The sequence below is a fragment of the Perna viridis genome, chromosome 8, assembly GCF_037379345.1.
Source record: "Perna viridis isolate PV_CMFRI_1.1 ecotype Kerala chromosome 8, ASM3737934v1, whole genome shotgun sequence".
Taxonomy (NCBI): domain Eukaryota; kingdom Metazoa; phylum Mollusca; class Bivalvia; order Mytilida; family Mytilidae; genus Perna; species Perna viridis.
In genome coordinates this window covers 45,912,785-45,936,305 of record NC_142452.1, presented here as the reverse complement: position 1 = coordinate 45,936,305, position 23,521 = coordinate 45,912,785, and the positions used below count along the sequence as shown (strand labels likewise).

Below are 23,521 nucleotides of genomic sequence, written 5' to 3'. Positions count from 1 at the left end.
CATCTTACTGATCATAGCCAGACAGTGACCTGTAAAATTTCACCATAGCCAAACAGTTACCTGTCTAAACAGACCATAGCCAGACATTGGCCTGTGTAAACAGTCTACAGCCAGACAGTGACCTGTCTAAACAGACCATAGCCAAACAGTGACCTGTCTAAACAGACCATAGCCAGACAATGACCTGTCTAAACAGACCATAGCCAAACAGTGACCTGCCTAAACAGACAATATCCAAACAGTGACCTATAAAATCTGACCATAACCAGACAGAGACCTTTCTAAACAGACCATAGCCAGATAGTGACCTATCTAAACAGACCATAGCCAGACAAACCTGTATACAACTTAAAAAGTTGTTTAAACAAACTACAGTCAGTTATACTAAATTGCCTTAAGCAAAAAGTGCACATTTGTAAATAATTACAGGAATTATCCTGGGATGGGCCCTTTCAATTTTATGGGAAAATATGCAGAGATAGAATTAAACTGGTCATTTATTTGACAGGGCCCTTTGACAAGGCACCAAAATAAACTGTTTTTTTTCCCCTTATGACAGTTATAGAGGTTTCTGGCCAAAAGAAATTTTGCAAGGGTCCATCTTTTTTCCAAATGGGCCATTGAAATCCTGACTATTTCTATAAGCTCCTATATAAAATGGACCCATAATAGTCTAAAGTCAGGAAAACCCCTGAAATGTGAAGAACACTATTACATTAGATGTTTAGAAATATTTTTACATCAGACAGATAATGATTAGTGACATATTATCCAGTGCTGCTACATGTAGTTATCAGTGTTAATATTGAAGATACAAACACAAAAACGTCAACCAAATCACAACAAACGATATCTTCACCACTTCACCCACAAAATTACCAACAATAAAAATTCCTCAACAATGCAAGAAACAACAATCTAGTTTATTTTCAAGCCAGAGGGACCACAAACATTGGATTTCATTAAAAAAAAATTGCACTTAACAAGACTATCAATCTAACTTTTGGTCTGAATCCTGCTCAGTGGGACCTAATCAATCTAACTTTTGGTCTGAATCCTGCTCAGTGGGACCTAATGGACAATATTTGTTATACTATTGGTCATTAATTCACCTGTCGACTTTAAACAAACAATGAGATGGTTTGGACAATGTGACTAATTTATGAATGAATTATTGACTGGCATTACTCGATGACAACTGACCCCTGTAACCTAGTAACTTTAACTGCTACAAGCAGTGTTCAGGGATTTGCTATTAACAATAACAAGGGACTATGGCTTCTACAACGGAACTAAATATCGTGACAATCAGACCATACATATAATTAGTGAACCAGTCATAAGTGAGTACTCTTGTGTCATTAGTGAGCTTCTGAAGTAAAATTTAGGCCTTAAGCTCTAAACTACAGAATTATACAGGGACCAACTTTACTTCCATACAATTTCTAATTAAATACAATCCTTTCTACCAATTTTATCAGGTAAAACACTGAGGATTACCATAGAACACTTATATACAATAATGTCACTCTTTAACTTAAAAAGACAAAAGACTGGGAAATCAGTGACAAAAGAAATGCAACATGAAACAAAAATATAACAAATTGAGATAATGAGTAAGATTGACCCCTCCCCAACCACCCACAAAAAATATGAAGCCAGGACAGAGTGCACTAGTACTCAAATATGTCCTCTTAAAACACTTAAGCAAGGATTCATGACTAAATACTTAGAAGCTATGATTAGAAAATAATTCAAAGAATCACAGTTGTATGTGAATTAGTAATAGAAATTCAATTCTCACATTCTGCAAACAAAATGGGCTATAAAGTTATAGATAATTTGGCACATAATAAGAATTAGTCATTTCACAAAATTGTAACCTTGAATTTAATCACATGATATATAATTCAATAGTTCCAAACAGGAAGCCAAACTCTTCTAAGTGCATTTTATTGGTTATTGAGACTTAAATAAGAGGCATTTCAGAAGTTAGTTTTGTGCAAAATTAGGGCAAAAAGAGCAAAAAATAGCCCAGACTCTTCCTCTAATAATTTTCGTGATCAGCCGAAGTATTTTTAAATTTAAACTTTAACATTCATTTTATCTTGAATTTTGTATGCTTCAACAACAAAATGCAATGTTTCACTCCTTGACAAGTATTGTCCCCCAACAAAACATGGCAGGACTTTCAACACCCCTACTTAATACTTTAGACAAACATTACCCTTGGTCTAAATACCAATCCATTACAAGTCAATACAATGTCTCACTAGGGCTCCCGATTGTTTATGACAGCTGACTAAAGCTTGAAACAGCCTAAAAGCCCCTATTAAGGTGCAATAATTTAATTAGAACTGACATCATTAGTGCTCAGCTGAACAAAACATGTGACAAACAAGATTAGGATCCTGCAGAGACGGCCCATGACATCCAGGCCACACCCACTTTCCTATGTCATATTCTCATTTCTCCAGTCCATTTCCACCTGTTCCATTCAACATCTTGCAACACATTGACAAAAATGTTGCAATTGCGACACCTACACAAGTTTTCAAGGCCACTATCCTTAGTTAGCAAAACTCTAGCCAAGTAAATTATATAAAAAATGGAATATGATATGCATGATGGTATTTTTTCTTAACATATTTTTTTTAATGAAAATTATGTTGCAGAAACAAATAATGCATTCAGTCAATTGCACTCCTCTTATCTCATACCTTAAGCAGGGATTTCATGGGTTCCAACCAACCTTAATACATGAACCATCAGAGCAAAAAACATTATCAGGACCCCAAAAAATTTAATTTCTACAGTTTACAACTTATTACAATCATTTATGAAACTTGAAGATTATATCTTTTAATTCAACATCTGCTTCCACAGTGAGTATCGGGGTAATTGACAATATCGTTTCATCTATTTCCTGTTCAAATATTTTTTTCTCATAACATTTTATCAATGGTCTAATTTTACAATAATCAATGTAATCTTTAGTATGACTTTCCTCTTTCTAAGGCAATCGTTATCATTTACGTATGCACTTCAAAAACCATGAATGAAATATTCCAAAAAAACTAGGGAAATATTTAGTCTGCTTAAATTTAAGTAAACAATTAAAACTATTTTTGACAACCTGTTTTTTTCTTCTGCCAACATGTTTCATTAAAGAAAACATGGTAATAGCCAAAATTAAATATTCTTCAAAAGCTCCTGCATCAAAAAATTATATTAACAATGAAAATAATCGAATGTGGGATGTCCCCATCTAAATATAGCCATGATCCATTGATAAAATTGATCAATATCACACATGGAATTTAAACAGGGAGAAACTGCATGTAACTGTCAGTTCTTCAGTGGAAGAGCACAAAGAAAGTAGTGGTAGTTGGGAGAACTTGGTACTTATATATTTTCATAATTCGAATAACAAATGTAAGTATAAAGGATAATTTTTCATTCTTTTTTTCATTTAATAAAAGTGTTTGTTTTAGATAACCAATTTGTTAAGACATCATAATAATTATTAAGGAAAATACAAATGTATATAGGTAAATGCTGAAATTTTTTCTAGAGTTTCACAATTCACAGTTAGTTTTATGCAACATCTAGTTTTTTGGTAAGGATAAGTTTCGAATGCAGGTCAGACTTTTAGATTAAGGAGAAGACATGTCAAATAAACATTGCTAGACATAATTTTTAAAAAGAAATTTAGTATGAGTTTTCTTTTATCAGAATAATGCTAAATAGATTAAATATAAGTAATGAAGATTTCTATTAATAATAAATCGTCAATTTAATAATTATACAGGTAAATAATTCATCTACAAAAACATACATTATTAAGTACTTGGCACCTTTATAGATAGATAAATATTATTATTTACAGGGTCAGGCCAGATTTATTTATTGTTGATCAACAAAACATGCACTACTAATCCCTAATCATCAATCTGCTACAAACTTCACATAAAATAACAAGATTTTTACAGTTCTTTTCAAAATTTGACCTGAATTGTGAGAAATTTTGACAAGTTATTCTAGAACTTCATTTGAATTGAGATAACCCATCAACACAGTCAAAAAAATCAAACCGCCAATATTGTTATTTACCTGGCGATAATTTAGATTTTTACAGTAGATTACTATCTGTGCCATTCTTTGTTGTTGATAGCGATGAAAATAGCTGATATTCATTAAGAATCGTATGAAACAATAGCACCATTAGATTAGAGATACCCAAAGTGATGTGAACTGTCAACGCATTGATACAGAGCAATATAACGATTCTGATACAGGAGTTCACATCAATTCTAAATGGATACATTATTAGAATGATCAAATGAGGACACTTTAAAAACATAAAGCAGATCAGTTATTATATTTAGTGGTCAACAACATACAGGATTTCCAGTGGTCTTTGTTAAAATTGACACGTCAGGTCCAGGAACATTCAAACTTTTCTGCTGAGAATCAAAATATACCCTATCTATTGGACATATAATTGGATAGCAGTTAAACACAGATCTGTGAGAATATAAAGTTACATTAACCATCTTTGACACACAGCTTGTGCTAGTAACATAAGGAGAGAAAAAAAAAACACACACACACACACAGACCAACAAGCTGTTGTAAAATTTATGGGATATTGTTAAAACATATAAGGATATAAATTTTGCTGAACTCACTGCAAATGCAATATTTCAACCAGTCGTTGCACTTAATATTTCATAACTTGGAAAGCAATGATTTGATGTGAAGAGAAAGAGTTCCGAAAGCACAGACTTGTTGAAATACATGACCAAAGTGAAAATAAAATTATTGAATGTTACATCCTGCTGTGATAAATCCACCACACAAGACTTAAACATTTACTCCCTGGCACCGTGGAGTAACATGATTTTATATTCTTCTATCCTTCTATGGTGTAGTATAATAGCAGGAACAATGTCCATAAATTACCGTGTTAACAAACAACCACCTCGACAATGTGACCAGAGTTTTCCCAAACATATAGACACATGTATGGATAGTTTCACACCACATATTGACCAGTATACTAAGATAGTACCCAGGGACCCATTTCTACATCATATATTTGTACAACATGTTTGCAAGTAAGTAAACTTATCAACTTTCATCCTTAACAACATTATGTCTAAAAGACAATATATTAAAAACAAAAGACAGAATATCAAGAAAAGTCTTCAGCCCAAGAGAATGCCAATAGATGGAGTACATACAATAATGAGCTTAGAAATAAAGGAGTTTTTCAGATGAGGAAAGCAGTGTTGAAAGCACCTATTCTGGCCTGGCTCCACAAACCCAAATCTAATCAGTTTTATCTAATCACTTGCTCAGTTAAGTTTATTCCAAGACTTTAGATTAATATAAATCTTTGAGGCATGATTTTATTAAGCTAAGCTCTTACATTTATTCTTTGAAGCCATTCTTACTATCTTCCATTCATACTTAGGGATCTGAGCATTCCTGAGACTAACACAAAAATAGATGTACATTAAGTACTCAAGACTCTAATAACACATGACAATAATAAGATTACACCAATATGGCTTTAAAAGCAACTCTCTGCATAAATATAATGAAAATTATGACAATGTTAAAACATGTTAAAGCAGACAAAAGACAGAATAAAAATAGATCCCTACTCCATCTTAATTATAATCCCTTGTCAATTAATGAAATGACCGTAACATCACCTCTTTCCATTATTATTTTTGGAAAATAATGTAAAATTATAAATTAAGGCCTTATGACATGAGAATGAGGAAGGAATTATGAGAAATTAATCCCATGATAAGTGAGTGAAATAAGAAAATCGAAGCTATTTATTAAAAAGAAACGGATCTAAATAGGATCAAAGTATTTTTCAATAGTAAAATCTATTACTTCACATTGTGAAAAGAGCCTTGAACTTTTCTATTTCAGACATGGTTTTATTTTCTTGATATTTATGATAAAAGATGATATTTCCATATGTAAAATATTGTGTTACAATTCCATGCATCCTTTCAAAGAACTACACAGATACATTAGAATCATTAGCAAGACTACTACCATATTTTATGATCTTCAGAATTCAAATGGGTCATTCTATAACACTCTTAGTAATAATTTCTGATTTGAAAGGGACATTTTCAGCTGGAATATGATAAATGGTGCAAGGCCCCCTCTAATCCCAATCACTGCCAAGAAATAATGTATATCAGAAGAAGTAAATAATGTATATCAGAAGGTGATTTAAAGTATTTACATTGAAGCCCAAGCAGAATCCTGTATGTACTAACCACTGACATCATAGAAATTAAGATAAACTTCACGGAAACAAGCATCTCTACAATATTACAACTAACTAACTAAAAGGTAATGAAGACAAATTCTCTAATCTCTATCCATTTATGCAAATGAGGCGTGACAGATGGTTAGCGAGGGTTGACAAAAGTCAAAGTGACATTTTATACAACAACTGTGGATGAAATAACAATCTACATCTACAAGCTGATGTTGTAACATAATCCTTTAATTATTACATGAGGAGCACAAACAATAAACAAGTGTTCATCATCAGCCATATCATTTTAACTTATTTATAACTCATTGTAATGCCTACTGTCAATATGCCCTTTAAATATGTCTTTTTTTTTTTTTTAAATTAAAAAGCTATTGGTATAATTTAAAATATCATTAAGTAAATGCTTGGGCATGTTTAGAAAGAGGATGGCTTATCACTGAAAACATATAATATAGTAACTCTATGGAAATTAAAAACTCATTAGTGAGAAAAAAACTTCCTTAAGTAATATTTTTATTTTCTTTTTCTTTACTGTACCAAATTTTAAGTAACAGTTTTGAAATTGACTGAACCCAATGACAAAAAATAAAAACATGCCTCAATCATTTACCGTTTGTTCTATCATGCATGGAGACAGACAAATATCACCATTCCATTTTTGCTCAATTGCTTTGGCTTCATCGAAAAGAATATTTGAAATATATTAAAGATCACATCATGTTATGAAATTTGCTATGAAAAAAACAGAAACGATTCTCAAACTATGATCATACCGACACATAGAAAGAAACAAGACACACAACAAACAACAGTTAAATCAAAGTTCATTCTATGTTCTCAGGCTCTTTCACGAAAACCAATGAGTGGTTTGAGGGGGGGGGGGGGGCATTTCTTTTTAGCTTTTAATGCCTCCAAAAAGTGATGTGGGTTCTTGAAATATTATTCATGGTCAAAAAAATATATGAGAGTAGATTGACTGAGGGAAGCCATGACAACCTGGAATCTATTTTAGTAGGCCTAAGTTCATGAATGAATATGAAATGTTTTTCCATTTACTATTGCTGGCTGGCACACAATTGGCAGAAGTTTACTCTTAACTCTGTATAAATAATATCATACACTATATCTCCATAAGATTCTAATATTTCTTCTCAAACACTAATGTGGCAGTAAGTCATCGGTAACAATTGTAAATACAGAGCAATGCACATGATTTATTATGTAAATAATATGCCAGCAAAGCCAGTACAGAGGTCAAAATTGGTGCTGCCAAAAACTCCCTAGAATATCAGTAACATTACCTAAGTTAGAACTTTCATTAGTCACATGACCAGAGCAGGATTACTAGGCACATTCTAAAGCTACCAAACTCAGCCTATAGCATGATTTAATTTTCAGGGTAAAAAATCATCTGATGTCATTATAAGTTAGAACCTCAAATTCATGAGCAGAAATAATGCAATTTTGATGTACTCTTGTGCCCTAATGCTAAGCATAATTTTTTTTTCAGAAATTATAAAAAGATGCTGTTATGTGTTCACACAGTGCTGACAAATTGTAAAACAATGGCAAATATAGAAACAGTTCAAAATAAACTTGGACATGATTGGGTCATTCAAATCAACATAATGTGTGACATCCAATCAAATTCATCAAAACATTTCAAAAGTCAACTAAATTCAAAGAGCCATGAAGTTTTACAGAACAGTGACAATAAATTAAAACTTCATCAAAATAAAGTGAATATTACTAGTATTAGTCAAAAGTTGACAAAGTCATTGGAGAAATTGACAAAAAGTGTCCTTTTAAATAAACTGATGCATTCCAGTGACACTGATGTGGAAGTTATAACAATGTTTGTGTTTAGATCTGCACTGCAGACGACAAAACAGGCAGGTTCAATGCCAAATAGTTTGAATGGCGCAGACATGCAAAAACTGCAAAAACTTGAAAGTATGCAAAAATCTCACCCATCAAACCTTCTGGAGATGATTATTTCGTATTGTACTACTATCAACAAAGGCTTAAACTCGGCAAAACATGAATTTTTGGCGCAGAGTGAAAATTTCTCCGACAGGAATGGAAGCTCAAGACATTTTTCTTGGCAAGTGGTCGTACTAATCACTGCAGTAAATTATCTAAACAACATACTCAGATAGTACAAATATCATTAACAAGTGTCTCTGTCTGATCTTTCTTAATTTTCCATGTATTTCATCTTCATTTTTGTGGGGGTATTAGTAGAAATCAGGGGTCAATAATTACTCTTTTTAAGATATATTTGTTTTTGTATCATGGATGGTTAGGAAGCCAGTAAATAAAATATGTCATGATCAATCATATCAAAGAGCTTTATCAATTATAATCTGCCATCTATATTACACAACAGTCCACCTACAACCTGAATTTATCCCCCCTTTTTTTTAACAATCCCTAAATACATGTATGTCATGTCCCTAAGGTACTGTACATGTATGTCATACTAATTACTGTTACTAGATTCAAAGTTTGCCACATGTTTCTACAATAAAGACGTATTTAGTTAAGCTATTTCTGTAAATGATTTCTTTGATCTCAAGTTGAAAATATTAATTTCATTGATGACTGTCTCATATTTCATTCATAAACTTTTGAAACATGTTGCATAATTTTTCCATTCAATTTTAATCGATTCAGAGTAAAATTCCCTCTGGGAACAGTCCGTAATGAATCGTGAATTTAAAATGTTCTCTTGTAGCTATTTTTACTATTGACAAATAGCTTTCATGACAGGAATTAGTAACAGGTTTATATGATTTTTCTCCAAAGTAAAAAAAAAAACAAAATCTAAACTAGAAAAAACACATACTAAGTATTGCATTTTTTAAAACCAAAATTCATGAGTCATTTAACCAATGTTCACACAGAATTTTTATTCAATTCAGCATTAAATCCCTCTAGGAAAAGTCTCTAATGAATTATTAAGTAATTATTAATTTGAATGTCAGCCTTTCACTTGTTGGGTTTCACCTCTCTATTTATTTTAACTATTCAGACTTTTGGAAAAAGGTTTTGTGACAAATTAAAGCTGAATATTTTTTTCTTCTATAAAATAATGAAAAGAGAACAACCTGAAAAAAAGCAGATATTTATTTACACTCAAATTCACTTGTGTGTGAAATAACCAAGACACAACAAAAGTTTGAAGTACTCACGAACGTGTAAAAACAACGGGAAGATCCAGAAATGTGAAAAATAATATTATAATTCAGGGCCTATTACATATACATCAAAGAAAAGGAAAAAATTTTGAAAGGTTTATTAAATATATAACAATATTGACATTTTTGTAATCTACAAAATCTCCCCATCATAGACAAATGGGAGAAGTGAACACAAACAAGGAGAAATTTTTGTTTATTTCTCCAACTTCCCACTCCCAATCAAGCCCTGATTACATTCACTTGTACAATATTAAATAAAAGAACAGCATTCCAATGTCCCCAAACAAAAAAAAAAAAAAAAAACTTTCTATACACTAAAATTTTTAAGTCCAAGGGCCATAACTTCCATAAAAATAAATCAACCATAACCAAAATAAAACTTAACCTGTAACTTTTCATGATAAGACTACATACTAAATATAAAATCAATTGGTAAAAGCATTAAAAAAAAAAAATGCAGAAAACTGGAAATTCACAAAAATTTTCCAAGTCCAAGGGCCGTAACTTCCATAAAAATCATTCAACCATAACCAAGGTCAAACTTAATCTGTAACTCTTCAAAATAAGGCCAAAAACAAACTTATTTGGTAAAAGCCTTTCCAAAAAAAGTTAGGAAAGTTAGGAAAACGTAGACAGTTGGACAGACAGACAGATGGACAGATGCCTGGCATTTCCATGTCCCCTCACAACATGTCACAGGGGACAATAACCAATGAGTATTTATCTAATATTCTTTTTAAATTTTTGATGCAACAACGTATAACATATAAAAAATTCCAATTGCTTAAGTGGGCGCCAAGGTCCACTCTTAAACTGATCTTTAACAATCTACAAACTACCCAAAAACAAGCATATCAGCTCCCACACAGGCATATCAGTTCACATACAAGCATGTCAGCCCACACATGGGCATATCAGTCCACACACAGGTATATCAGTCCACAACAGTCATGGCGAAATTCGTTGGACATAACTGATACTTTTAGCCGCTGGTTCGGTAAAATTTGTGTGATTTCTGGACCAGATGTCCAGTACGTTTTTTTTTTATTAGACATGCCTCAACCGGAACTTCCGGTTTAAAGATGGTGTGTGTCAGAATCGAGACAAATTTAAATTGTATCAGAGAAATTATTTCGGTCCAGCAGGTTGAAAAATGATTTCACCAGGTCTGCCACAAACAAGCATATCAGCCAAGCTGACAGTCAGTATCGTGTCTACAGACAAACCAGTCTTTAGTGACCTTTCAAGCAATCCATGTTCTGCTAAGACAGGTTTATAAACAGAGAAATTACATGGGGATATTTTAATCATAGTCTCTAAAATCAGATTATTGATGAAAACAGGTTTGACTGTGAACTATGCAATGAACCATTAAATGTAACAGCAAATCTGTAGAACACTTCCCACAGTATCCTGTATACAAATGATGCAAAATCATTATGAAAAAAAAAAAAAACCGAAACAGCTGTATAAATTTCATTGATAAAACCATCATATTTTGTTCAAAAAGTCAAGTGACATATTGGAAGGACAACTTAAAAAGAAAATTTCAGTGAGATAAGATTGACTTCCAATAAAACAAGTATTATCTAGCTAAACAGGATGCCAGTCACTATTACAGTATCTCATGAGGCTTTCTTTAAATGCTGAGCTGTGCTGTATCAGTTACTCTCGAGAGTTTTTCCTAAAAATGAGTCATACTGTATCAGTTACTCTTAAAGCTATCTATAGAGGTAAGTCAAGCTGCAGTGTAAAAATGTCAAAATTATTTTTGGAATACAATGTAATGCATTTAATGCCTCTAAATGGGATTGTAATTTGCAATTAAACTGAAGAAGGCCTCAGACTGAAACATTTTGAAAAGGATTTTTATTAATCAGACAATATGGTTTATGCTTATAAATAGCTGTTTTCCATGACCAACATTAACTTCTATACTCACAACTGTCAAAGAGGGTCTGCAGTCCTACCACAACATTTGTTACTCCCGTAGTGGTATTAATTCAATGTGGATCCTGAAAAATTCGAAAGATCTTTTGGGGACAATCAGTTCAAGACTATTATCTGAATATAATAGCATTAAAATCTATGATTTTTCAACACTGTATACTTCTATTCCCAATATTCAGTTAAAATCCCGACTTAAAACATTATACATCTTTGTTTTTCCAAAAAAGATGGTACACCTAGATACAAATATATAGTTCTTGGTAGAGATTCCTCATACTTTGTAAGAAATAATTCCAAATCATCTTCCAAATATACAGAGGAAGATGTTTACAAAATGCTGGAATTTTTAATCGACAACATATTTGTCCAGTGTGGTGGACGTGTTTTTCAACAAACGGTTGGCATTCCAATGGGAACAAATTATGCCCCTTTAATTGCTGACCTATTCCTTCAATCTTATGAGGCTGACTTTATAGCTGATCTGATCAGAAAGAAAGAATATCGTTTGGCTAGATCCTTCAATCTCAGTTTCCGCTATATAGATGACGTATTATCAATAAACAATCCTAATTTCGGGGATTTGATACATCGCATCTACCCAATAGAACTTGAGATAAAGGATACTACAGACACTGTGAAGTCAGCCTCATATCTTGACCAACACTTACAAATCGATGATAAAGGAAAACTATTGACCAAACTTTACGACAAACGTGATGCCTTTTCATTCAGAATTGTAAACTTTCCTTTCTTCTGTGGCAACATCCCTTTGGCTCCTGCGTATGGAGTATTCATATCACAACTCATGCGTTATACCAGAGCTTGCCCGAACTACACAGACTTTGTATCGTGCTAGAACTCTAACAAATAGGCTTCTGGAACAGGGTTGTGTTGCTGCAAGATTGAGGTCATCACTACAGAAGTTTTATGGTCGTCATCATGAACTCGTGGATCGTTATGGTGTATCCATCAGCACCATGAAAACTGATTTATTCAACGGGTCACAGTTTTTCTTTCCTCGTTTGTCTACCCCGGACTTGACTTTTTATGAGCAACTCAGCAAGTGTTTCTAGAAAAGCAGAGGACGCTTACCCTACCGGTGCACCTGGTCCATGCTCCCAGTTTTTAGTGGAGTCCGAGTTGCTCATTTACTTTTGTTACTTTGTATGTATGATTTTATGTTCTTTGTTGTGTATGTCTGTTTTCCATGTTTGGTCTTTGTCCCTGTATTACATTCTTTTGATTACTGCTATAACCTTGGTTCCCTTGATTACTCGTCCATGACCAACTTCAGATATATTTACATGTATATGTAAATCTAATAGGAAAGTAGATTATAAAGATGTCATAATTAAAATTCAACATGATCTTTTTTAATACTTTGTTGTTTACTTCTCTTTGACAGTCAATTTAACATAGTTTCACAGATTACTTTCAATGTATTTGAAACTGGCTGAAAGTTTCTCTATATGCAAATATTTCATTCAGAATTATGAAAATGACAGAGAAAATTTTATTCAAATCCTAAGAATTACATAACACCTAGATGAAGATAAGGTGGTTTAATTATCATGTAATATTTCATTCATAAATTATAGCAACATGTTGTGATTTATCTGAAAACCTCCTTCTGCTGCACACCATAGGGTAAGTAAACAGCTGTGCACATGATATGCCTGCCCCCTTTCTTAGTTATTACATCACATTAAACAGAAACTCAGAGACAGCAAGCACTATACCAAAACACCGTGTTAAAACACTGGAATATTAAAAAACTACAGATTAGAAGGGTGCTTCATTCTCCACTTGCCAACAGTAGAAAGAAACATTACTATCCTAAGCTGTTCTTTGTTTACTTGCAGCTATATTGCAGAGCTCTGAAATTCCCATTTCTTTTTACAGGAGTCCAGAAATATTTTCCAAGAATAAATAATTTGTAAATTCTTCAATTAGAACAGCTGACAACTTCTGCAGTTGTTATTTATACAATGAAATAAGCTTACTATCAACTCAATACTAGGGAAACTTCAATGCTACTAGAGAGACTTAAAAGCTACTAGGGGAGACTTCAAAGCTAATACTATAAGAGGGATGTATAACAGGATGAAGTTAATAAAATTGTATGTAGTCTTAAAGAAATAGCTTACTAGCAAGTAGAATGTGGTCTTGGGACAAATTCAATAGTAGGAAGTAAAAATCTGTGCTAATATACCCAATTCACCTTTTTAATATTAATAGAAAAAGAATGGATATGGTGAAACAGAACAAATGCACCAGCGTATAACCTAAATGCAAAATCATAAATATTTTCAGTGATCACCAAGAGATATTCAACAAGTCTAAAACACACCTTTAAGTATTAAGGCCTGAAAGACTCAGACAACACAAGTAATAACATCTACAGTAAAAGAACAATGACACTTCTCAAAAATAAACTAAACAGTAAAATATCTAAAGAACCTTAGTGAGCAGGTTCACATACCCCACACGTCCCAATGTTGGATACTCAAGTAAATTTGTTCATAAGAGAAATACATGTAGAAGAACCCCAATAAAAAAAAAATAAGAGTGTTTTTTCAGGCTTTAGACCTTGATCTTCTTATCTCTGCTATTCAGAATGGTAATTTCAAACTACAGACTGTGATTTCTTTGAGTTTTAGTTATCCCAAAGTAATATAATTGTAGCAGAACAAAACGTATACTTGAACTGTGTCATGGTGAATTTATATACTAAGTATCATGTCAATATCTGCAGACAAAAAGTCTGGAGAACTGTTATTTATGTGAAGTTTAAGGCCCGTAATTTTGGTAAATCATCGAAGCTGAACGAAACGTAAACTTGGCCTGTAACTTATCATGGTAAACATATATACCAAAAATCATGTCAATATCTGCAAGTGTTTAAAAAAAAGAGTCCGGAAAACTAAAGATGGACTAATGGACGGGTCAAAAACATACTTTTTGCAACTTCGTTGCGTGGGGTATAACAACATGAAGACATATTTACAACCAACATTCAATGTGGTTTAATTAATTTTCAGATTGTAGGGAAAAATAGTCAGAAGTTCTACCTAAAGGATGTACTACACAGGTATCATGTCAGAATTTAACTTTTTTCAGGTTTTTTAATAACTTCATTGAAAATGTAACCTTGTTTTCAGAAAAAACAAAAACAAAAAACAGGAAAATTTCGTGTGTTGTAAAGGGGAAAAGCTAACTTTCATAGAATCAAACTGTCTATTTGTCACCATAACCATTATAATCTCTGAACATCATTAAAAGTGGCCTTGAAAAGACATTGAGAGTGGCCTTGAAAAGACAATGAAAATGGCCTTAAATACAATGACAGTGGCCTTGAAAAGACAATGAAAATGGCCTTGAAAAGACAATGAAAATGACATTGGAAAGACATTGACAGTGGCCTTGAAAAGACAATGAAAATGGTCTTAAAGACGAAGACGGTGGCCTTGAAAAGACATTGACAGTGGCCTTGAAAAGACAATGAAAATGGCCTTGAAAAGACAATGAAAATGGTCTTAAAGACGATGACAGTGGCCTTGAAAAGACATTGACAGTGGCCTTGAATAGACAATGACAGTGGCCTTGAAAAGTCAATAAAAATGGCCTTGAAAAGACAATGAAAATGACCTAGGAAAGACATTGACAGTGGCCTTGAAAAGACAATGAAACTGGCCTTAAAGACAATGACAGTGTCCTTGAAAAGACAATGGAAATGACCTTGGAAAGACATTGACAGTGGCCTTGAAAAGACAATGAAAATGGCCTTAAAGACAACAACAGTGGCCTTAAAGACAACGACAGTGGCCTTGAAAAGACAATGAAAATGGCCTTGAAAAGACATTGACAGTGGCCTTGACAAGACATTGACAGTGACCTTGAAAACATAAATTAATAAGGTACTAAATGTACCAAGTTGGTCTAAGCATATTGCAAGGACAAGTATTAAATTAACTAACTCTCACCATAATAGTAATAATAACACATTAAACCAATGTTACCTGTGGTAACAGGTGAGACAGGATAGGCCAGTAAACTGCTAAATTAGATTCTTCACAGTGGATAATTAGCACTTACTGACATTATAACTAAACCTTGACCTACTTTCTTAATTCCATTCTAAAGTCATGGTTTTTTTTTAAAAGATATATATAACTCCAGTAAATTGACTTAACCTGGAGCATACCCTATTATATAGTACAGAAAGTTGATATTGGGCAGTTTCCATAATCACTTATAATGTATGTCCAATCTTTTTAAAGCCACACATCAAATTTAAATCAATTGATTGGGAGCCAAGATAATTGCAATGATATTTGGATGGATGGATGAATGAATGGACAAGGTGATCGAAAAATTTTTTCCTCTCCTTGTTTGCTGGAAATTGAAGTATACTAAGACTAATACGGTCTTTCCACCAGAATGACCTTAAAAAATTAATTTAGAAATCATTACAAATCAGGAACAGTAAATCCAAGTTTTGCAGGAGAAGAGAATAAAAGGGAATGGTGAAAATTTCAACCAGTCAAGTCCTGATTGGAAAAAAATCTGGACAGGTTCATTCACCTGTGTGTAGTGCAAAAAAATATTTCCTTTGTGCAAAGCAAAAAGCCATGTTAGCTTTAAGATCAATACAAACTATTGCTCTGGCTATTCAGTGTTGATTAATTAGGTCACAGTAATTTCCAAGATTGGAAGTGTTCAAGGAACACATAGTGTTCATAATAGCTGTAATGAAAACTTCAGTACTAGTCAATATACAATATTGCTACTACCAGATTCAAAAATACTTAAATGATGAGAATATGCATGTACTAGTACCACCATGCTATCAGCATGGAGACTGAGGTTTTTTTTTTTTTTTCCGACGCAGTCGGTATAGTTTCGCTTTTTACCCTTTGACCTTTAAGACACTCTTCCATGGAAATGCAAGTCACCTAAAGGAAATTCTGTTTCCAATTGGCCAAATACTGATTAACTCAGTGGTGTTTGAAAAAACTGTGTATCGAAAATTAAAATTACGTGCCATGTGTTATTTCTTGAATGAAATTTAGAAAATTATATGTAAAATAAACAAATTTTACTATGTTGCCTTTCAGTGAATAAAAAAAGACAATACATTACATCAACTTATCTGTTCCAGAAAGACTGAAACACAGTTTTTTTCTTAAAATTGTATGACTATATTTAGACTAGAAATGCCAGAGATTTACATAGGCTTCATTGGTAAAGGTCCTTTTACGTATATTTTGGGAAATATTAACATTTTTATATCTTGTAGCATTCTGCTATAAACTAGCTGGGGAAATGAAACTATAAAGAAAAGCAGCAAAGATGAACAGAGTTATTTCCCTTTCAACTGAAACCAGAAAATGAATTGACAATGAACTCAGAAAGAATTGAATAATAAATAACTATTCTAAATAGCTATTTTTTCAACAAAACAGGGTTTTAGCTAGATTTTGAGGGCTTTAGTCACTTTTGCATAAAGCACGAACAACATATTATGGGCAGCAGAATTTTCTAAATAGTCAATAGTATTATTAACTAAAGACAAGACATAAACACGTTTAATATATTTATCTTAAGTTTACAGGTACAGACCCCAGATCATGAGTGGAATTGAAGAAGTTCGTAATCATTATGATTTCGTTTCAAGGAGAAAAGATTGTAAAATAAATATTTATTGTTGATTAATACTTCCTAACTGTCTGGTATTAATCAAAAACCATTAGATGACCAGTCACACATCAGAGACATTGTATATGTGTGCATTAAAATTTCTAAAAATAGAAAGCTATATATGTGCGTGGTTCGTGAAGGGTTTTTTTTTATATGGGAGCAAATATCGGTCGGCATCCATTAAAGATCGAAATCGTTTAACACGACTAATCCTTAAAATAAGGATACATATAAGTTATATTTTTAAAGTACTTAAACTCAGAAATGTCTCGACTAAACTCAAAGCTTTTTTCAGAGGTCAAAAACGACCGGCTAAAGACGAGTAAGAAACCCTGGGATTATCTTTTGTGGTCCTAATGATCAAACGATTGATAAATTGGTGTTATTTTAAAGGCTTATTCACAATGCACATATCAGGGATGCCAGGTTAACAGCAATAGAATGTATTCACACCTGGTTGACCAGGTAATTACCAATCATGGGGCCATAAACTTCTCAGAGCGCAAGGCCAGTGAAATTATGTAACTTGACAATTTTTAACAACATTTATATTTAAGGTGACAAAAAATTATCTGAAATAATTTTTGAATGGATTTTTTTATACACTTTTTAAATTTTAAGTGATGAAAACGACCTATAACATTTTCGCCATTTACAAAATCCTTTCGTAAATGGCGAAAATGATGAGCGCTAGCTAATTCACTGAACAAAATCAATAGCTTCCACGTACTCTTTTCTTGTGGGGCATAAGGCAAGGACAACATAAATTCAACATAAATTAATGAAAATAAATACACATTTCACTAATAGGCTAAGAATTTTTAAAATCACCAAATTCAACACACTTATTCAACATGTGACTTTCAATTATATAAGCTAAATATACCTAGCACTTTTTAATTCAAAACAATTGATTGTACTACTATCCTTAAAATCCACAAAACTGAATCCAAACATGCACAAGTACATCTTCAGAGAAACAGACTTACCCTAGCTTCTAAAATAGTAGGCATCTCTGGCAGGAAATCATTTGTAATACATTTATACAGGTCTCTTCCAGGTTTTGACGTGCTCTCCTTTAACTTCTCAGCCAGCCCTGTCCAGTCCTCCATAGTTTCACACACTAAATGCCACCTTGGATTTTGATATAATGGTTCGAGGGGAGGTTTTGGGACTTTGACATCCTGTTCTTGTTTTAAATCCACTACATTTAATTCACTGTCTTCAGTATTTATGTCATTATCAGTAGATTTAACATTGAGTTCTTCCTTCATTTCAGAGTCATCTGACTTGCTGAAGAAGAATTTACATATTTGTTTTTCTTTGTACTTTAGGTTAGTATTGGTATATATATCGTGTAACTATAAGGCCAAACAAATTATATGTCTGTATTCCGCTACCCTACCTACCCTTTTTCTTATCCCTACCCCAAACATTTTATGGCTACTTTGGCTCAAGCACTGTGAAACAGTAGATTGCTTCTCAAATAACTCCATTAGAATGGTTTTTTTTTAAAATAATCTAATTTCTCTACCTACCAACTTTATTTTTTTCTAGCTGGTAGCAGGAAACATTTGTATTATTTTTTGGGGCCAAAAGCAGTTTTCATGAGTAAATCAAACAGCAAATTCAGAATAAGATGAAGACTTCTTCTAGAAATTACCACTTGAGAGTTGAGACAACCAGTGTAAGATGAGGTCACATGTGCTAGTCTTAAATTGTTTTCTTAACCAATGAAACATCTTGAAAGTGGCAGTATCATATACATGTTCTAAACAAATACACTGTTTCCTGAAATGGTGGCTCTCTCAAGGAGAACTGAACAAAATATATATGCTTTCACAGAAACAACAGTACTTATACATGTTGCATATCAAAGACAGATTATCTTTCACTATTAGAGAAATGAGTGGTCTTTTCACTTGTTCCGCTATACACCACTCATGAAAAATAATCTTATCTTTAATCATGTAAGAACCTATATTTCTTTCTATACAAGGAGAGTTGAATGACATCTGTAAGTACATGTCCATAAGAAGTTCCTTAAACATGCAAGTTATTATATATAAGTTGACCATAAAGTAATAATATTTACTGCTGCCCTACTCAACAAACAGAAATACAGTGTCTTAAGCTAACCCTTTTTGTTGGATTTAGAAACCTGTCTTAACCTAACCCCTTTTGTTGGATTTAGACAAGAGTTCTGCATATTTGGGTTCAAAATACATTTCAACCAATACAAATGAATTAAAAAATTGTCTGGTTTAGACGAGTTTTTGGTGTAGTTGGGGTTCAGTTTAGACAGGTTATGGGTGTATTTGGGATTTTGTTTAGACAAGTTTTTGGTGTATTTAGGATTCACAGTAGTTTTTTTTAATCTTTTGCAAAACAAAATAGGTTACAAAGTTTCTCACCATTCACAGTTGTTATTGTCATTACTAGCACTGGTTTTCACTTCCATCTTTTCTTCTGGTACTGTTTTAATCACCACGACTTCATCAGTGTTTCTAAAATAAGATAGAAAAGCAGTTTCATAATATAGATGTCTAAGTGAAATTGACAATAAAAAAAACCAAAATACAACTTTTATGTAGACATCCATTAAGAAAACTCATACAAATCAATTATTCCATATGACGATTTATACACTACACAGAACGACATTTGTTTCTCTAACACTCAAGTCCAACCTGAGTGAAACTTGGTGTTCCACTGACTTTTTGAGTGTTTACCACCAAGATTCCACCTAGCCAACACCAAATGTTTGTATATTGCAATAGTTGTAAAATTCATTGAGGCATTTTAAGTCATTGTAACATACCATGTATATTAAGTTTCTGTTCTCAGGTAATTCGAAGCAGTTAAGATAAAAAAAAATTAGTTATGTTATTAAAAATTCATCTTCTTTTTTTTTTATTTTGTACATGTTTATCATTTGTTGATGTGTTGTTTTTTATTTACAGCTCTACATCCAATAAGTGGGAGATATCATGTAGAAATATCACTTCATATTTTTATCAAGTAATAATGCAATCTTTGAGAGTATTCATTTTTGTAATTTGATTCGAGTAATGGACTTGTAAAAACAGTCTGGTGACACTTTTAGCTTCTGATAGTTTTTATAATTGAACAACTTTTATAGAAATAAAAGAAACTAATTACAGGTCCCAAGATAATGTGTACATGAGAATTATAAAGTAAAAGCCCTTAATCAGGACTGGGAACATAATAATCATATAAATTACAAGATGTTGTCCAAACAAGGATGAGACAGCATCCTCAGTTGGTTGTTTTCGACCACTAAAATGCTTCTAGTTACAACATGTAACTCCTAGAAATTTCTTATTTAAAGTACTTTTCAAATACAACCTACACATATCTTTATTTCGATTATAAGTTTTGTTAAACGGTTTCGAAATTTCATTGATGCCGACCAATGTTCCCGTATAAAAGTAATCCCTTAACGAACCTCACACATAAATAGTTAGTTGTATATTTTCTAAATTTAAATGAACACATTGTTTACAATGTCTCCGATGTGTGTCTGTGTCTATGTATCAACAATAAATGCCTTTTTTACGATTTTAATGTACTTGAATTAAAGCTAGACAAATCAATTATTAACGATTTAGGCGATAGGATTAAGAATTTTCACATGTTCTTTGGACTCCCTTCTGATTTTCTGGGGTCCCAAATGAAATCTGGAGATCAGTGATCTGGGAGCTCAGGTACTAACGTCCATATTGTCGCCGAAGATCAATGAGATTAACTTCACCATGCTGGGTGATAAGACCACGTGGATAAGACCTCTTCATTTCGTATGTGAATAAGTTTTCAAAATCCATTCATGCGGATGACACCATATTTAATAAAACAAAATAAGATAAACAAGTGCATTGAACCAAAACCACAGGTACAAAATTAAAAATATACATGTGATAAACCGCGCCGATCATTATGTGAGCAAGCTAAATTGCCTTTTAATCATTATCTTTACAAGCCGATTTGTTTTAATTATTATGTTTTGATGTTTGATAATTACATTTAGTTACGATTTGCACCTGTATGACATGTTTACGTAACAAGGTAAATAGTCCGGCGGCAATGGTTCACTGATTTCTCAGGTAAACAGATTTTGTCGGCCGATTTTAAGAGGTCAATATTGTATGAAAACATGTTCGTACCAGAATGTACGGCCGGAATTTGGAATTTAGAGGGGACGGTATTCAGAGGACTTTTTTACTTGAATATATAGGCGTTCATTCCGGACCAAAAATAAATGTACGGTTTTCAGAGGAATCCGGTTTTCAGAGGGGCCGGTTTATGGGGGTTCCACTGTATATCTTTTTATCATTTTGATGCCAGATTAAAATGAATTATTATAATTTCATTTAAATGCTATGCAAATGATCATTTTAAGGGAAGATGGCTATATTAATAATTTGAATTTTATAATATTCTAATGAAAATAACATCTCCATGCAGAGATCAGAATAGTGGTCATTTCAAAAAGAGAATACACGTGTTGTACTTCTGTAAGTGTCAGTTCAATGGATTTCAGATTTTTCCACATTTTACATGATGCTTACAAAGACTTGTAGTTAATATCCTACCCGTTATCAGGCCCTGTGTCTGTTGCATCCATTACTTCCTGCTCTGTAATTTTATCCTCAACTTTAACCTCAGATTTTTTTGTTTCTGATGAACCCTCCACTTTTTCTTGTTTAACTTCTAATGCTTCATTTTCCTCTTCCAATTCATGGTTTTTTTCTTCTTTATCATCTGACTGAGATTTCTCTTCAACACCATTTTCTGTTTTGCCCAATGATCTATAAAGAAAGACTGATAAATGTAAGAATAATGTATGTAAATAATTCCTTTTTGCATACACAAGCGTTATTCTCTTGATCCCACAGTAAATTTAAGACACTTATACAGGCAAGCATTTATCACTGGTTATCATTTAACACCATTAAAATATGGAAAACAAATTTTGGTCTTTACTTTAAGCTGCTTTAGCTGCCATTTTTGTAAATTTTTGTTTCTGTTGAACTATGCCTTAACTTTGAACTACATGTACTTGTACTAAATTGTACTTTTCCTGTATAATTTCATTTGATATCCACAAATAAAATGTATTAAATGTATACATCAAATAGGTGTTGATACATATATTGTCTTGCAAGACAAAGTCGACCTAGATAAAATTTGTATGGTTAACTTCTGGTGACCTTAATCTGTGCATGTGCTGTAAGGGTCAATTCTTTTTTTAAGAAAAATCTTATTGCAAAGCGAAAGTGGTTTATCAGAGGTAAGGAAGATCCATTTCTTTGATGGACTCAAGCCGTAAAAGAAAAAAGCTCAAATATATAATGGAAGGATCCTTTTGTAATTTACATATAGTGGTATAATACGGCACAAATATGGTCCATAATTGTAATTATTTAATTGAAAACTAATCCAGAAATAAATGAAATGAACTGAAAACAAGACACACGCTTACCTGTTTATCCGTTATTGCTATTTTTAACCAAGGTGAAAGTGTTTTTAACCAGAAATGTCCTGTAGGCAATCTTAAATTTAGATTAGAGCTATCGATCTTCTTTGATTAAAAAAAATTATACTTCCACAATATTCTGTAGGTATTATTGATATTTATTGCTTCAACTGCATTAGTGCAAACTTATTTCATAGAATCAGCAAAATTCAGTAGAATCAAAACTGAACAAATTTGGCAGCTAAAGCATCTTTAAGTTATAATGCATACAATGAAGAGGGATTGAGCTTCTATTGAACTACCATTTGTAGTATACTAGACAGGAGACACAGATTTATACACCAATAAAATGACAGAAAGTTTAAATCTCCTTATCAACTGTTCAGTTTTAATGTAACAAATATGAGATTTTTAGTAGAGACTAGTGCAAGAACCTATCATCCTCCTAAAATTCCTGCTTGCAAAAAATATCTTCCTTCGAATTCAAAACAAGCTTGTGTCCATAACGAGTGACCATTTCTTATAAAAACCAACCAACTACTATGTTTATTTACCTAATATACCTAACAAAGCATTATCCAATCAAGTTGGCCTACATAAAGCAGGGGTAGAAATAAGCCCACTGGCCCACAAAGTACATCATGAGCCAGTCAAACAGACTTTACCCACTGGGCAACCTAATTTTGGATACTTATTCTGTTCATCATATTATAAGGGCAAGTTAAATTCACTCTGGACAGTTCAGCTTCAGCAAAATATGACCAGTTGGACTTATTTCTACCAATGCAACTGTGTAATTTACTTCAAAATAAAGATCAAATAATTTTAAATTCAATTAAACTTTTTCCACAAAAC

At 32.6% G+C, this 23,521-nt stretch overlaps 2 protein-coding genes across 4 annotated transcripts in view; one reads left to right on the top strand and one right to left on the bottom strand.

Moving 5' to 3' along the window:
• LOC148610726 (uncharacterized) overlaps positions 1 to 23,521 on the bottom strand; it is a 56,457-nt gene that overhangs the window by 22,837 nt on the left and 10,099 nt on the right. For both annotated transcript variants that reach the window (XM_088596002.1, XM_088596003.1), the window contains exons 12-14: positions 21,783 to 21,998; positions 19,584 to 19,676; positions 18,159 to 18,462 (exon numbers count right to left, since the gene is read on the bottom strand). In XM_088596002.1, the coding sequence (XP_088452128.1) occupies positions 18,159 to 18,462; positions 19,584 to 19,676; positions 21,783 to 21,998 (613 nt within the window). The remainder of the gene's footprint in view (positions 1 to 18,158; positions 18,463 to 19,583; positions 19,677 to 21,782; positions 21,999 to 23,521) is intronic.
• Positions 3,283 to 8,663, top strand: LOC148610727 (uncharacterized). Of its 2 annotated transcripts, none has more exons than XM_088596008.1 (3): positions 3,283 to 3,435; positions 4,175 to 5,120; positions 7,827 to 8,663. In XM_088596008.1, the coding sequence occupies exons 2-3, from the start codon at positions 4,801 to 4,803 to the stop codon at positions 8,473 to 8,475; spliced, it is 969 nt and encodes a 322-aa protein (XP_088452134.1). In that variant the 5' UTR covers positions 3,283 to 3,435; positions 4,175 to 4,800; the 3' UTR covers positions 8,476 to 8,663. The 2 variants fall into 2 exon arrangements, with proteins under 2 accessions (XP_088452134.1, XP_088452133.1); XM_088596007.1 differs by having other exon boundaries at positions 3,301 to 3,435; positions 3,890 to 5,120.